This window comes from Enoplosus armatus, chromosome 16, assembly GCF_043641665.1.
Source record: "Enoplosus armatus isolate fEnoArm2 chromosome 16, fEnoArm2.hap1, whole genome shotgun sequence".
Classification (NCBI taxonomy): domain Eukaryota; kingdom Metazoa; phylum Chordata; class Actinopteri; order Centrarchiformes; family Enoplosidae; genus Enoplosus; species Enoplosus armatus.
This window is the reverse complement of record NC_092195.1, coordinates 12,377,620-12,395,948: the sequence shown is the minus strand read 5'-3', so window position 1 is coordinate 12,395,948 and position 18,329 is coordinate 12,377,620. Positions and strand designations below refer to the sequence as shown.

General features: G+C 39.5%; 1 protein-coding gene across 1 annotated transcript; it reads right to left on the bottom strand.

Moving 5' to 3' along the window:
• Positions 1–4,513: 4,513 nt before the first annotated feature.
• On the bottom strand, positions 4,514–14,656 carry LOC139298721 (synaptic vesicle glycoprotein 2A-like). Its single transcript, XM_070921451.1, has 12 exons — positions 14,047–14,656; positions 13,074–13,254; positions 12,107–12,258; positions 11,236–11,369; positions 10,938–11,027; positions 9,881–9,988; positions 8,699–8,787; positions 8,441–8,605; positions 8,170–8,303; positions 5,505–5,711; positions 5,261–5,420; positions 4,514–4,697 (listed from the first exon to the last, which is right to left on the bottom strand). Exons 1-12 carry the CDS (start codon positions 14,654–14,656, stop codon positions 4,514–4,516), a joined length of 2,214 nt encoding a protein of 737 aa, XP_070777552.1.
• Positions 14,657–18,329: the final 3,673 nt, after the last annotated feature.

The following is an 18,329-nucleotide window of genomic DNA, read 5'->3' as shown; positions in this document are numbered from 1 at the left end:
TTTCTTCATAGAACTGGATAAATGGCACAAAAGTGCAAATCCCAGCATAATGAACAACTCTCACATAAAATAAATACAGCACCTTTTCAGCATCACTAAAATATTCTCAATATCCAGAAGTAATAAATACTGAATTTACCAAGATGTTCAGTCTTCATTTACAAAACACAAAGACAACACAATAGATTTTTGAGTCATATTGAACTTTTTTGGAATTGTTTTCCTTGATCTTTTGTTCCACAAATTCCAAACTTGCACGTACAAACATCTACAGTTTCTACACACAGTACATTGATTTTTTGAATTGAACTCACATTTAGAGTAGAACTTTTTATCATTTAATAAACAGGTCAGAGTCAAACCAAAGAAAAAATGCAAACACAAACTCCTTCAGTCCAAACTATAGCGAAGGATTCTCGCAAAGTTCTTTGCAGATGAAGGAGGTGTTTTCTGGCATGGGATTCATTCAGGACTGATCTGTGTGCTCTTAAAGAGTTGAGAAGACAGAAGCCATGCCATAAAAAGTCCTCCATCCTTTTATCATTAAGGGAAGTCTTCAGACTGGTGTTTGCTTTATTTTGACCACAATCCCATATCACTGCCGTCATCAAAGATACAACTCAAACCAGTGACCCTTTTGATAGTTTATACATATATATATATATATATATATATATATATATAAAAGTAACATTAAATAGTAAACTTTTACATTTTGGACAGGAGCTTCAGTTTGACAGAGGGGGCTCTTTTGATGAGTTGATAAAACCGTGTTCCTTTTGGATTTAACATTGACTTCCTGTTTCCTCAGAATTGGGGAAAGCCTCCACTTTATTGCTTACACTTCCCCCTTTTGAAACAGACCTGGACAAATGCATCTATGTCAAATTGTACTTTTTTTGTGCATAATTTATACACATTTTCGGCTCCCTTCACTTAAGTGTATTGCCCTTTTTGCCGGCCGTATCTTGTACCTCTGTGACAAGATGAATAGCACGATTACAAGCATTCTCCTCAGATATTCAGGCATATATATATATAAAAAAGAGTTACCTGGGTTCAAGGTAAACAAGGAGCACAGCCACCACTAACTTACTTTCAGAACACATACTCAAGTTTCACCAATTTTAACCCCACTTTGATTAAGAACAATCACTGCAAGCAACAAATCTATGTTATCATACAACAATGAAAACACTAGTTCTTGCTTTAGACAAAAACAGCTGGCATACAGGACGTCCAAGAAGTCAGACATTACGATACAAACATGCGTCACGATCGGTTGAATACAGATGGATTATGGGGGTGAAGTCGTCTTTGTGAATTTAAAGATGTGATCCTTTTCCGTTTGTCTGAACAGAGAACAGACCGCATGTTACCTCTGAGTCTGGCTATCTTTGATGGGATTTGTTTACTGAATTGTATCAGCAAAAGAGCACCCGAGTCTATCAGAAAGAACAAAACATTACATTTCTACACTGCATATATTGAATTAGGTTGATTTTTTTCTTCTTCTCATAGTGTGAATATATTTCCGTGGTCCCCAACTGAGCTGTATTCATCGCAGGGATGAAAACACAGCAACAGAAAAAAGTAGAAAAATATGTGACAGACAATTTAGAGTCAGCATATACACACACATGCAAACATACGTACAGCCGCATGTGAACGACACATCCAAACAGTCTCTCCAACATGATCAAGACAGGACACATTAGTTCATTAAAGTACGCACAAGACTTTGTACACAAACAGCAACTGAGAGATTTGATCGTCAGAATGTAATCTAGGTTTGACAGCATTTAAGTAACAGTTCAACATTGCGGGAAATACTCTGATTCACGTTCTTGTTAAGAGTTAAATGAGAAGACTGATACTGCTCTCATGCCTGTACGCTAAATATGAAACTACAGCCAGCAGGTGGTGGTAAGCTAGCCTGACTCAGTATGTAACATGTTATATCTTGTTTGTTTAATCCATACAAGAACCAAAGTGTAAAAACAGGGATGATTGGGGATATTTCTTGAGATTTTGTTACTTTTGAACAAAGCCAGGATAGCTGTTTCCCCCTGTTTCCAGTCTTTATGCTAAGCTAAGCTAATCGCCTCCTGGCTTCAACTCCAGACTTAATGCACGAACATGAGAGTGGTATTAATCATCTCAACTGACTCTGCAATAAAGTGAATAAGCGTACTTATTAAAATTATTTTAAAGTCTCTCTCTCTCTCTCTCTCACACACACACACACACACAAGGTCCGACAAACTCCCACAGCTGTAGATAGACAGATAATACACAGATAATATCCGTTACCTTCTGAAGTGTGTGTTTTTGAGTTACATTATCAATCTACTCTGGGGGAGAGGCTCACACATGATACCAAAGTCTCTAACATCCTGAACACACACACACACACATACACACACACACACACACACAATCCAGAGGACATCTTTAGGTCAAACAACACACTCTACTGGGCAGCAGCAGCAGCATCCATGCACTCACTGATTGTCAGCACACATATTGATGTACACCTTTGGAGAAATGATACGTAGTAGTGATATGTATAAAGAATGGTACTCAATTAGCTTTCCTTTAGATTGTGATTGCGTCCAATTTAGATCAAAGGTCATTTTTATCTGTATTTATGTTATCCTTATAGACGATTAGGTGGTATCATACACAGTGAGTGATAACTTCTCACTTTTTCTGGCACAAATGGATGCAGTAAAGGAATGAAAGGAACAGGAGCCCTTAAACTGAAATGAGTGATCTGTAATCTCTGTTTTCCGTTTGTGCCGCACTGCCTTGTCAAGAGGACTTTTTTTGTTTGTTTTTTACTAATTCTTCTTCTTTTGGTCCCATTCAATTTGTGCTCATGAGTATAATGAAGTCATGTCATGACTTTTAAGAGGCATTAACACAATTGTATGTTTTGAAAAAGACAAAACAACCAAATTACTTAAAAAAAAATAAAGTCAAGGTCAACTTAGTAGCCTTTTCCAGAGCTTTCATTCTTTATGAACAATAAGCAAACTGCAAAAAGCTAGTAAGTGGATTTTTTGTGTCAAACTGCTTTTTCCGAGGTCAAGAGTGAACTTTCACACTCCAAATTGTTTTGCGACTTGTTTTCATATTAAGGCTAATTAATGCAGCTATGCATAAGAGACGGAGCTGAGCTTTAATCAGAAAACTTTCCTGCATGTACAATAATTTGGTGGAGTGGTGCTAAAACATAATACCAGCTGTAAACGTGGTCTAAACATTTCAGCACACCTGAGCTACTGCATGACTTACATTTAATATATTTTTTCTAAAAATGTGTGACCGCTGTTCTGTACATTCTGCTGGATCAGTAAAATAGGATCTAATGATGGAGTTTAAATGAACAAATCAGACACTTTCTCTCGTCTCACATGCCAAAGACACACATGCAATCCCACGCACACTCACACGACTAATTTAGTACAAACATTACACCATAGTATCTGCTCTCACATTTAGCACTTGACCAAAATCCGTCCCACAGACGTTCCAGTGTTGCAGACATGAACATCATCACAACAGGGAGGGAAAAACATTAGTTTAACACTGAACACAGAGGCGCTGGATCAAACTATTCCCATTTACAACACAGAATCCTGTGAAATGCATCTTTACCTGTCCGTGTTTTGAGGCTGTGAATAGAGGAACAGACTGGATTTATACAGGGACAAGGAAAAAATATATATTCTCTGTTTCTGAATAAATCAAGCCGCACTGGAATGTTTTAATATTATTTGGTAGAAAATAAGCTCTCAGCAGTCTGGCTTCAGTAGTAGGCAGTGGTCGAGGGTCATGGGCGTTTCTGGAGAAAATATATTCACCCTGAAATTCATTCGAAGATGTTTTCGAAGGAAAACTTTTCATCAAACACAGGCATCAGTCTGAATGGAAATATGGAGTGGATTGTACCAGTAAAGTCACAGCAAATTAAAAAGCAGCACTGAAAGCCAGTCACCGAGGCCGAGGACAAGACGAGAAAAGAAAAACACTGCATCCATCGACTAAATCTTGTCACCATCCCCCATAAATGGCTTTTTTTTTTCAGTCTCATCTCTTCATTTGACATCCCTGTCTTCTCAATTGTGTTGTGATATTGTAGATCTGTGGGCCAGTGAGAGAAAACTCCCAAGAAATTAACATTTTATCCTTCCTGCACACCACAATTTGTACTGCGTCACCCTGTGCATACTACACTTTTAAAAAGATCTGATGAAGATGTTATTCAGATGGAGTTATCATGACACAGGTGTCTATTTCTACATCTGTGTGCTCTTAATCACTGTGGCTCTGTATAGACTTTGAATGATGCGATCCATATTTCAAAGGATTCTGGGCTTACAATGGGGATGGCAGTCTGTTCTGTTGGTGTGTGACGGGCAGCACTGAAGCTCTCAGGGATGTTCGGGCTCTAGTTGTCAAACACACACTCTGGCTGTGCTCTGCTGCCCACTGCTGGTCATTTGTTTTACTGCAACACTTGGCCTCGTGTTTCAGGCAACTTTGTTGCGAGGAAGCTACCTGCAGCGAGCGCGCCAGCAGCAAATAAGATGGGCACGGCCTTGGTGATGCCGACGAATGACTGGAAGATGCTGATGCCCAGGACGGCCGCCAGCTTGCAGAGGGCATTCAGGAAGCCAAACGCTGTGGTCCTGAACACAAGAGAAGTGGGACAGACACAATCACTGAGGAGTTTCAGAACCTATATTGATCTTTAATTCCCTACTTTAAACTGATCTGCATTCGGTGTGCCAGATTACTGTATTTGAACATGCTTGGTTTTCTGTTGTAATTTGTAGTACAGACAAGTCGAAATGTAAAAAACACAAAAGCTTATGAGCACAAACTTCTAAATTCACAATTATTTTTGTACTTTTGATCGTACTGCTAGTTGTAGTAGTAGTAGTTCTTGTTGTTTACTTTATCATGTGCATACAAGTGCCCAGCCCACATGGACTTATAAGACACCAAAGATACTGTTGCAGTCAGACAAGAAAAACAACCTTTATACATAACATTACATTGCAAACAAAGGGCTTTCTTTCCTCTCACACACTCTACAAAAGATATATAATTAAATAAAATATAGATAAAAATATTATGAGAAAGACTAATTACATTGTCAGTATAAAACAAAAAAAACCTATGTTGCATTTTTACCACCGACTCCCAGCTCAACAGAAAATGAAATCAAGTTTGGTGCATCTCATGTTACCTTTTATCCGAGGGGTAGAGCTCCACTGTTATCACGTCCAGGGCGTTCCACGAGGCGATGCTGATGCCACCAAACAGGCACAAGAGGGCGATCATCCCCGACTCACTGTTGCCGAACATCAGGAAGAAACAGCTGACACACGATATGACGCTGGATCCCGCTGGAGAGAGAGGAATGAAAATCACATCAAGTTAAACAGCCTTTAGGGCTAAGTGAATCATCTGCTTTGATTAGATTTACCTACCCAACATCCTTAAACGCCCAATCTTGTCCATTAATAGAGCCGACACGATGTTGCCAGGCAACACTGCCAACGTGCCGAGGAAGTTGACAAAGTATATCATGTAGGCATTGTTGAAGTCGTCGCTGAAGTCCAGCATGCAGCCCTCCTTGTTGTGGAGAAACGTGCTGTTGATCAGTTTACAGCCGATAAACCTGTATTTGAACAAATCTGATGACAGAGAAAAAGGGAAAAAGAGAAGAGTTATTGCTCTGTAATATTGAATCAAAAACCTTGAACCTTGAATACTTGAATATTTTTTGTCCTTCTAACTTTTACAGTTTCATTTTCAAATCTCAGTGTTTTCTGCCAAAATCCAGACGAGATAAGAGAGGAGTTATTGAAAAAGTGTCAAAATGTTGATACACTCATCTAAATCACCTCCAGTTGTTACTGTTACGCTCCAAGAAACCTTGTTTGCCCTGGGTTTTGTTTCTCAGGCAACACAGGTTTATCTACAGCAGGTGGTTAGGGCTGTATGCAGCCTGAGGGGAGGATTGGAGACGCTCCTCAGAGATGATAAACGGACTTTCAGTAATTAAATAATGTATTCTATGTTTTTATTACAGTTAATCTTCTCAAAGATAAGGGCAGTTAAGGACAGGACTCTTTGTAGCAAAGACAGATTATTTATATCAGGCCAACCAAACCTAACATGACTTTAAGTAGTGTTAGAGCATTCAAAATACAAAGATTTACATATTATTTCTTTTTTTTTGGTTATACTATCATTATTATGGAAAGCGTAATAAGCTGTTCATTTTTATTTTTTGTTTGAAGAACATCTGATTTCATTGTCTTCTGAAACCAAACCTATGTACTGACTGCATAAATGATTTGTTTTCTTAAAACATAGAACGGGGGGATTGAATGATCTCTCAGCAGCAGAAACCAGGACATTCACACAGCCACCACACAACCAATCCTCTGTCAGCGGCTGCTTTTAAACTCAACTCCTTTCAGGCAGCGACTCAACATAAAAACAGGATCCATCACTATGAAAAATAAATAAAAGGAAAAAATAGATAGAAAAGGTCAGAAGAGGTCGCATTGTCTCTCAAAACCAGTTTTCCTTGAGGTTACGAGGCCTGATACTGTATTCTCTGTTTATTCTTTCTGATGACACTGCTGAAATGGCTTCCATACCAATAACCAATAACAGTTTTATTAAAGGGAGTCAGGCACAAAAGTGCTGAGCGATCAAAACATTTTAGATCCACAAATGACACATACATAAAGGAATGTATCGTTGGCTTCAGGGATGAGAAGATGCCGCTGCTGTAAATGCTGCTGGGGAAGTGAAGATTTAAGTCTTAATGTTTCCTCAGGCAGAATCTGACACGTTGATTGAAAGCACAAGCAGAAATCAAAACCACACACCAGAAACCCACCATGGACTGCAGCTGCCACACAAGCAAATGGGAGTTTTATATGATTCCGTCTTTTTTCATGCATTTTCTGTGCACAGTTACACACTTCTATACAAAGCATTCACACATAAATGAGTTATAGATACTGTAAAATAAGTTGCAGGTCATATTTAGAAGTTGATATTCAAAGACAAAAACACCTAAAACAATATCAAACATACAAAACAAAAAAAGAAAGAAAAATAAGATAAAATAAAACTGTAGGAAAGAGCCAAGTGCTGTAAAATGAGTTTAGTTCACCCTTCTGATTTTCCACTCAACACATTCGTACATCTGTTTTTTTTTCTTGTTTCACAGCTAAACCCATCACGCTGTCAAAGAGATTTGTTAGGATTTGTTTACGTTGCTACAGTAACCGTTCTTCAGCAGCGTAACCCTTGGATACAAGCAACAAAATGTTTCTATGGTTGCAGTCCTGCTGGACTACTGTGTGTTATCATTTCTCTATTTTTACTTTCAGTTGCAATAAAACTATTGAATATTTATTTTTCATCTCAAATGATTCTTGTTTTTTCTGAGCAGCTCTGTGTAATATCACTAATCAACAAAGGATCAAATGTTATGTAATGTGAAAGGAGACGCTCACATATAATCACCACCAGACTGTGCTGTTCCCCTCAGCTCTGCAGAGCGTTTTAGTGTCTTTTAACTCATCGCTTTGTTTTCACGGCTCGCAACTTTACAGTTTTGGCTCGCTGCTCTCGTCAGTGTTGTTTCCAGATGCAGCAGGCAGCTGTTTTCAGCAATAAAAAGCTCTGATAAACCAGCTGTACTGCTACCTGTTCAGCACCAAAAAGGCAGACAGATACAGTTAGCGACTAGCTGGTGAACATGGTGGAGCATTTAGCAGCTAAAGATGGAGTCCTAAATAAAAGAGCTAAAAGGACATTGAATATTCGCTGGGTGGCCAGAAACATGACAATGAATGATAATGCTGCTCCGTGTCTGCTGGATGTGTAAATAGACAACTTTTTGCAAGCAAGATCACCATAACAACTTTTTAAGGTGATAACAAGTAACTGCCGTGTCTTCAGCTTGTTGTTATGAGTGACCAAAAAATGTATAAATGCTGGTTTAAATTGAATATATTTGGGTTTTGGACAGTCGTTGGGACAAAACAAGCTCTAATGAAAACTCCCTCGTGATACTGACTGTCTGCCTTGGTGCACATCACTACTGAACACACTGTTCATATTTACCTGTGTTATAGAACAAACTCGCAACGAAGGTGCAGTTTCTGAAGACGGTGTGTGTGGAGGTGATGTCCTCAAAGTAGCACTCCTCAAACACAGAGTCTTCAAACACCATGGACTTCATCTTCAGGTTGAGGAACCTGGTGAACAGGTCACAGGTTGTCAGTGTTGATTTAGCAGCATTCAAATGAAAATGGGATTATTTCAATGACTAATCCACCTGTTAAACTACTCGAATTGTCCAGGAACAAAAAACTGCAGCTCATAAATCACTTACTTGTCATTGAAGTAGTGTCCTTGGCGATGCACTTGGTTTTCCAGGGTGAAGTTAAAAGTGATGTGCTCCACTCGTTCCTTAGTGAAGGTCTTTGTGCGTGATTCATATTCCTGCTTCTGGATGTACTTGATCATGTCGGGGAACCACACCGTCAGACCGTAATAGCTGCAAAGGTTTTAGAGTCACAGACAAATAAAATAAGCCTCAAAGTGAACGTGATTCAGCGCATAGCAAAGATTTAATGAGTCTTAAGTTTACCTGAAAGACATGGTAAACCAAACAGCCATGAGCATGAAAGTTGTCCGTTTATATTCTGGGCTGAAGCAGGCAAGAATGTTATTCCGCATCTGCAACATGTGAACAAGAAAACACACAACGTTTGATAAAGAAAGCTCGGGAGACGAGATTTAAACTCCTCATAAGATTCTTCTCACTTAATTCGTCTGATTAAATGATGTTATTTTGACACACATTGCAAATGCTTTGACTTTAATCTGATGAAGTTGTGATATTTCATATGAAACTTGAACGCGACACGACAGCAGCCAGGCTGGTTTTTCCAAAATTTCCTCCTTCCAAAAAGCTTCGCATGGACCCTCCTCAGCTTCCATATGAAACTACATCTTTACAGCTTCAACTTTAAGAGTGGAGACTTTTCAGTAGGCATTGAGCAGGTGGTGCAGTAGCAGATTTCAGAAGAAAATGGAGGGTGTAGGCGTGTAGCAGAGCGTAGGCTGAATGCAAATTAAAATCAGGCACAAAGCTGGTAAAGTTTCTGCCTGGAGCAGTGGTGCTGCAACAATGTGCAACACAATACAACAACAAGTTTAAACACAAGAAAGACAAATACAAACATAAAATCTATGTTAATGATTTAGTAACTGATGCAAAAATAATAATAACTACCAGAAGAAATGCACATTATTTCACCAAATAAAACTTGAGGAGACAAAAAGCAGTGGAGAACATGTGCATGTGGACATGGCTGAAAAAACCTGTAACAACTTGTTGATTTTCTGTTTAGTTCACTCATAAAATCAGATGTAGGTCAAGAAGACAAAATAATTTGTAAGGAAAAAGATGGCATTTTAAACCTCTTAGCTGCTCTTGGACTAGCTGGCACCTACGCCTCCATCCACACTGTTCGTTTCCATGGATGCCAGCTCCACTGAGGCCTATTACAGGCATGTCCCAAGCTGTAAAAGGCCTCAGCCTCAAACTCTGGTACAATAACTGTAAGACTGTACTTTATAAAAGGAGCAGTGATCTCAGATATGATCTCAGGGGTGTTTTATTTCATGCTTTTAAAACATGGTTACAGTTTTGGTTTAGAACTGCCTGCAGAACAACAAATCTCTCCCCAGATTAAAGAAATGATATACACTGTATGTGAATTATAATTTTAACCATAGAAGTTTCTTCTATCTCAGCTTCACTCACCTGTTGGGAGAGGCTCATAATCTTTAGCCTGTAGCGCTGCCAGACTGGAGTATCGGTGCCAGTGTCCACCAACTCATCCATCTGCTTCACCGTCTTAATGGTGGTGACCTTGGATGAAAGAGTCACAAGTACTTCAGCCAGATGTCATGGAACTGATTTTGATGGTAACCACGATGTTTTCTAACTACAAGTGGCATTTCTGATAAGGCCTCCTGAAACTCTTCCTCCTGCTCCACCACAGAGGAACATCAGGCAGATAATACAGTGACAGGTGAAGGATGAAGCAAACATAAAGTGTAACGATCTTAAATAACAATGATACTTTACCCCCAAAGTTAGAATGCATTACCACTGAATAATGCCGCAACTTATTGTTAGTCTAAAGCCTGATGACAATCTCTGTGACATGGAAAAGTAACATCATTACAGATATTAACATAGTGAGCTGATCCTTTTTCTGTTTTCACGACTTGTTACACTAAATTAAAGCTTTTGGAAAATGTTAAGAGTTACCTGTAGATAGGAAATGTGGAAGCAAATGTTTGGACCTTATCTATAAGTAGAGTAATGGTTTTAAAGTAAAAGGTAAACTTTTTCTATGCACCTGACTATTTGTTTAGATTGTGAAAAAAATCGAATTCGTCATGTTTTCTTTTTTTTCTGCTTTATTTGGAGAGAGGGAGAGGGGATGACATGTAGAGGACCTGGGCTGGATTTGAACCCAGGCCGCAGCCGTAAGAACTTGGTGAGCCACCGGGGCACCCCATTTATCATGTTTTCATTGCATCAAATAGCACGTCATTCCTTGTTCATGTAGCTGCTAGAATACAATGGATGTCGGACCAGTGACCTTTGTTGCATGTCATTCCCAATCTCTCTCTCCCCTCCTTACCTGTCATCTCTCTGCTGTCGGTTATCTAATGAAGGCATAAAATGCCCATAAACCTAATTTAAAAACCTGCATTTGGATTGCCTGCATGTTCAATGACTTTAATGAAAGTATTTGTTGTGAGCTGATCTAAACAGTATGATTTGATGTTTTCTCAAAGATACTCACAGAAAACACCTTCTCTGGGTATCCCTTCGCTCGCATGTTTGTGTCATGAACTTGCTTCAGAATCATCCAGCCTTCGTCGTGTTTGCCATTCTGTCAGGGGAAAAAAGTAAATGTCATGCTGTGTAAAACCTTTCTGTATTTATTTATCCCCATTCATTTAACCATTCAGAAGAAGAAACTAAACTCTTTACTCAAGATGTTTCACATTTGACTTTGGTTATTATGTCAGTAATAACTCATATGTGAGTAAAACCAACTGTTGGACAGAGACGAATTGTCAACAAGCACATCTGCTAACCTCTAAGTAGAAGCGTGGGCTCTCTGGCATGGCACTGAGGGCAGCGATGGCTGCAACAGAAGGAAATGCACACACTAACACGAACACACGCCAGCTATGGAACTGGTACGCCGAGCCCATCTGGAAACTCCATCCTGGGAAGACAAAAAAAAAAAAAAAACAACACGGAGAAATGAGCTCACACCTTACACTTTCACTTTGCCCTACAAATGTGAGTCAATAGCAGATAAGGTCAGACAATAAATCTTTATAAAGCACAGTATGGAATATATTTAATTTGATATGACACCGTATGAACCATGTTCTTATTTTCCCTCCCTCCAGGGAAGTCAGAGGTCGTCTCTGGAAAGATGCTAGCAAACGAGTTTAAACCTACATGGTTTCACCAACAAGCTCACCCTGCTGCCAAAACTGAAGCTCAAAATTGTGTGTTAACACTTTGGGAAATGCGCTTATTTGCTTAGATGAAAGTTAGAGTTAGATGAGAAGATTGATACCACTCTCATGTCTGTTAAATATAAAGCTACAGTCAGCAGCTGGTTAGCTTAGCTTAGCATAATCACTTGAACAGCTATCCTGGCTCTGTCCAAATTTAACTAAATAGAATACAGATTTTGTTACCTTTGAACAGAACCAGGCTAGGTGTTTCTCCTGTTTCCAGCCTTTATGCTAAGCTAACTAGCTATAGCCTTATATTTAAGGGACAGATGAGTGTGGCATCAAACTCTCTGCAAGAAAACAAATAAGTGCATTCTCCAAAATTCAAAAGTGTGTAAATCAAAATGAAGACCATCAGTTAGCTTGGACAGTGCAGAGGTAGCTAACAAATAACCTCAAACCTCAAATTTCAGGAATAGGTTACTGTACTCACCATAATGTGGGATTATAGCCCAGGCCATGGCAGATGCGTATATTCCCCCAATCATCCAGAACATGCAGAGCCAACTGAGGTGCTCACCACGCTTCTCTTGGGCCAGAAATTCAGAATAGTAGGAAAACACGATGGGAATTGAGCCACCAATCCTGCAAAGATCAGAAACCAACTGAGCCCAGAGTTGAACTGTCCCTGCTGAGATCCAGAGATGCACACAGAGTTTAGATTGTCAGATTAACAGCATTTTGCACTAAGACATAAAATACCTTTGGTCAGCCACGTGTTTACTTTCAATAACTGTATTATGGATATGACAGACGTGGCATCATACCGTGAGTGAGAACAAATTTCTTGAAACTACTGAATGTAAAACTAGAGTAACTGAACTGTTACAAGTGGAGGCACCACACCTTGAATCTCCAACCTCCAACCCTTAATTTACTGCTTGTTTTGTTTGGTCACCATGGTGCAACAGTAACGAACATAAGTTGAGGGACAGTGATTGATTTGACTACAAATAGATTTCAGTGCCCCAATTTGCCACTTCACTAAACCAGAAACACTGCTGTTTTTAATGAAGTATTCAGAAGCTTTAATACACTTTACTGGAAGATAGTTAAGACTGAAAATCTATAATTGATAATTATCATTCTACTGTTAAACTCAAAGTGGTGCTGTCAGATGTATAACATAGCTCAGCTAAAGATTACAGCTTTTTTAAGGTTAAGTATATTGATTTTGTGATATATATTCTCAAAACAGATATAAACATTTTGCTGATTTATTTCTAGTTACTCATTTTCATGTCACAGCTTCCCACTGACTTTTCCCTTGGCCCTGTGGATTGTACTATAGAACATCGCTCCCTGTACACTAAAACATATCCAGTGTTACAGTGAAGCAACTGTCAAACCAGATCAGAATAAGTGGCCCAGATTTTAATAAAAAATATTTTTCAATTTACCCAACACCTGAGAGGAGCCGGCAAAACAGAAAGGTGCTGTAGCCCTGGACGAAGGAAGAGAAGAAGGAGAAGATACTATTGATGGAGAGAGAGATTAGAAGAGACTGTCGACGGCCTATCCGGTCAGCCAGAGCCCCCCAGAGGAAAGCCCCAACCATCATCCCAAAATATACAATCAGACCTGTGGAGAGAGCAAAGGAAATGAAACTGTTACAAATGTGAAAACAAAATGTCAGTGTTTGTTAAAACAAATTATTTTGTACTAGTGTTTTACACATGTTTACTGCAGACCTTTTTATTTACTGTAAGTCTGTCCTGTCTTCTTTATTTCTGCCAGACTCCTACTGTCAGATTGTGAGCTTTGCAGGTTTGTGCTTACTCTGCTGACAGCTGGCCTCTTCAGACAGGCAGTTTATATATGGGGAGTAATAAAACTCTCCTCTTTTTAAAAGATCAGGCAATATTCTTTATTTCTCTTATTGTCAACAAATCCCATGAAAACAGCAAAACCAATAATAATTCACTCCATCTCTCACCTCCAAGTCCATTCTCTACTGAAGACATAAACTTTTAAAAACAGATCATAGGTATATAGTAAGTAATTTCCTTAAACAGCTGGGCACTGTAGTTTTAAGCAAGCATTACTCAAACTAGAGTAAATGGTGTATTTGTTGGGGACTATTTTCAGCCACGGATTAATACACAGGCAGCAGGAGGGTGTATGTAGGATTGACTCAAAGTGGGTGACATGCTCTAAAGCTCAGAGGAATAGGCTATATCAGGCTTTGGATAACCAGACAATACTTGTTAATAGGATCAATTCGTTGCTAGCTTTAGAGATTTGTTGATAATAAGAAAAATATGGACAATAGACAACCTTATCCTTTAAGCAAGCAACATAAAAATGCATTGTGACACAGCCAAACCAGAACATGTACAACAGAAGGAGGAGACACACTGTCACTTGTCTTACCTAGCATGCTTTTGTTAGGTTCAGACAGGCACATATCCTTCTCAGCGCTGGGCAGGACAAACCCGACCACGAAGATCTCCACACCGTCTGCCATGAGAGCCAGCCCCAGCACAAAGTACAGGGTCCACTGGAACTTCCCGTGACCACATTCTTGTAAAATGGTCTCGTACTGTTGAGCCAGCTCTTCCTGGTCCTTCCTCCTCTCTGCCTCGGACACACCGATATCTCTGAACTGCGGAGCACCGGCCCTCACCGAGCCCGGGCCTCCAGCCATGCTGGCCTTGCCGGACTCAGCCCTGGGAATTCCTTGGTACTCGCCCTCGTAGATCTCATCATCCTCATCGTGACCCTCTGTGGAGTCACTGTGGCCACCCTCATCATCGTTGGCCGCCTGGCTGTCTCCACGGTAGTAGCCTCCATCCTGGCTGCCTTGCATGGGGTATTCATCATCATCATCCTCTTCAAAACGGCTGTAGGAGCGTTTGCTGTACTCATCGCTCACCCGATCCACTGAACGGCCGACCTTCTTAGATGCTTGCCGCTTGACTTCTTTGGCAATGTCTTTGGCACCTTTTATGAAGGCAGTCCGGTTTTGGTAGCCGTCCTCCATTTTAAAGAGGTTCGGAAGATGCAAAAGTGGTCAAAGATTTAGAGGCCACCTGAACACGCTGGGACTTCAGTTTGTTCAGGGTAAACCTCACAGATTTAAAGAGTTGACTCCCAGTTGACTTGACTGACAAGTCTTCTTATGTCTAAGGAGAAGATGGAAATATAAATTAGCCAACCTTGTGTTTTTTTCATAATCATTCAGGCATGTAGTAGTAAGTTCCATGGAAAGGCGTCAGTGCACAGTTCTGGTGACCCATTACAATGGATGGATTACTGAACGGGCCCAGGCCCCCTGACCCCTCGAACAACTACAAAGAGACACAAAAACAACCAAAAAGGCGTAAAAAGACTACAAAGACATGAAAAATGACTACAAAGAGAAGCTAAATAACTACAAAGAGACACAAAAGACGACAAAGAGGCATACAGCGACTACAAATAGATGAACAATGACCACAGAGACAAAATGACTACAAAGACACACAAACGACTATAAAGCGACACAAAATGACTACAGAGAGACATAAAATGACTACAAAGAGACACAAAATTAATACAGAGAGAGACAAAACAACCACAAAGAGGCGTAAACAACAAGAGACACAAAATGATGGAAAATTTCTACAATGAGATGCAAGGAGACACAAAATGACTACAGAGATATGGAATGTCTAGATATACGTATGATAATAAATGTACAGATACAAAGATATATAGATACGTCTCTTCTGAGCTGATCATTCTTCTTTTTTCATTCAACTAATCAGCCTTTAATGGTGTTTCCAAACTACACCTGTTGCATTTCCATATCTTCCCAGCATGTGTTCACTGCTGAGTCACAGATGGGTCTGAGCGATAATTACAGGGCGAGGCATCAAGCCTTGAATAGTGGTTTTTAAAGGATGTTTCTTGGTGCAGAAATGACCTGAATCAGTTCAAGTTCATGGTGAAGAGCTACAGTATGTGACCGTGACTCAAATGTATTGTGACTGAGATAATGCTCAGACACTAAGGATCAGACACTAGTTTGGAATAAAAAGAACATCACTGTAAGGCCGTCACTGTTTATGTCGTCATCCCATAACATCCCACATATTAACACCTATTCATTATTTCTTTTAAAGCCTGCCCACAAAATCCTGCACTAAAATGTGAGTTTTTGAATGGTTTGAGCGATTCAGTGTCAGGTTTGACAATAACACATTAACAATATTGAAGAAAACCAATAGTATACTTCAGGGATTAATCAAACGAAGCCATAAATGTTAATTGAAAAAGTGAATAACTGCTGATTTAGAGGAGCTGTGTGCTAAAACAAATGAGGCTTGAAATTGAGAAAAAGAAGCCAGAAAATTGATGTTGATTTTAGTCGTCTGCTGCAGTATCACATCTCCTTTTGAAAGAAGAACATTGATAAGGCACTGACTCGTGTAGTTCAACGATACCTACATCCATATGCTTTTCTGTTAAGACACTGTGCGCCTCGGGTCGCTGTGCTATAAAACAACATGTCACTTTGATTTTGTGGTGCAGTGAAACAACAGACACAGAATGAGAGACATCACCGCCATGCTCACTTTGACCCCTGTTTCAGAAACGAGGTCTGACAGGTAATAACGAGCTGACGGAGCTTTAAATGTCTGCCAGGTATACAGCAGGGCCAGGGACAGGATTTTAGAAATACCAAGGTCAGGGGTCAGAATCTTTTGACTCACCATACAAAGAAATGTGAAAGTGAAGTTTCTCGTTTTCTTCATTCATTCAACTATTCACTAATATTTTCTGTAAATTGTATACCTCTTTACATGATTGTCTAAATGTTACTTCAAAGCCTTCTCCACACTCCCACGCTAAAATTATAATGGATATATATCATATTTTACCATATTTTTATTTATTTGAACATTTTTGGAGTAAAAACTGTCAAATATAAATATATTTAGGCTATAAAATGTTAGAATCAGCCTACATGAAAACATGTCCTCGGAGATAGCTACTGGCCTGGGTATGTGTGTTTAGTGGTGCAGTTAAGACCTGTTTGGAAAAACCTATAATGGTTTTATATCATATATAAGATATACAGTATATCTGTCCCAGCATCTGTATCCCAATGTACAATAAACGTTTGATTTGTTTATATTAATTTTGATTCAAACGTCTCCAGTCATACGGCCACAGATCCCTCACTGTCAGCGTGACGAGCAGATTTACTGGCACCGATCAAAGGAACCCCACAGGCCTGGTCAGCCAGGCTAAACTGTGGGACACTAAACTAATAATATCTTTGACTCAAGCACTCACAGACCTGTAATCACCGTCCCTTACAAACAGAAGCACAGAAGCCTGTGTAAAATAATATGGGCATATGGAGAAGAAAAAACATGACATGGTTTACCTGCACGGCTTACTGGGACACTTGAATAGAACAAAGCCATCGTTAATGTTAATAGTAACACCTGTGCTTTTCCTACCATGACATGTCAAAGTGTCTGCTGTGAAAAAGGGCCTATTTTGTTGCTTACATCTTTATGACTCTTATTCGTTTTTGGAAGTTTGGTTAGTTTGCTCATAATTCCAGCATACAGAGGTCTGATAGGCCTTTTTCACAGCAGAAATGTTCACTTGTCACTGCAGGCGATACTAATAACATTAACGACGGCCCTGTAAGCCATGACAGTGTGACAGTGAGCCAGCATGCACACTACCAAGACATCTTTAATTTCATTATTTACACCTGTGTTTTTCCTAACGTTACATGTCAAAGTGTCTTCTATGAGAAAGGCAGAATTATTAGCAAGAATAACTGAAATCATCCACATTCATCTCTGAGAATTAAATCAGTCTCTGTAGGTGTATTATAGATATACATCTCAATAAAATCCCAAATGTGCCATAGAGAGATAGATGGGAGTTAAATATCAAAATTATACACTCTTCATAGAACTACCAAAGCGTATTCTACAAATTCACCCCTTTATTAGTCCATTAGTCCTGACCCTTTGTTTCTTAAACAAGCATATTTACATGTCATAGTGTCTGTCATTTGTTTAGGACCACATATGATAGATAGATAGATAGATAGATAGATAGATAGATAGATAGATAGATAGGCACAGCTACTATACACACTACTGAATCCTTTGTGCAACAGGTAAGCTACAGATGCACTCCTTTAATTCCCATTTTTATGCCTTTTCCACAAAGAAACTAAAGTGTAAAGGTAAACACTAGCCAGACTAGTCAAAGGCAAACAAAGAGTTTAAGCCCCCTTTTTTTAATTTCGTCCCTGTTGTCAACTTGACAGCATCTCTGCAGCCCCATGCAGCCTGCAACACACAGCCCTGTCAGTGGAAGAGAGCAGGCAGGTCTGAGGATGAGGAGGATGGATATTATTGCTCCGTGGTTTGAACAACCCTTTTATTTCTTTTGTGTGTGTGTGTGTGTGTGTTTTTTCTGTCCCTCATTCAAAATTCAATCAGCATCCACTTTCTTGCAAGTCCAAGCAGAGCAGATAGCCATCACATCACATGCATGCAGGCTTATTAGAGCACTGGGAGATTTCGATCAGTCAGTGAAGTGTCGTGATGAATAATCTGGACACCTGAGGATGACATTAACGACAGCCACAGAAATGGCAAACATCTTCCTGCAGGCCTAATATAATGCTCTGACTG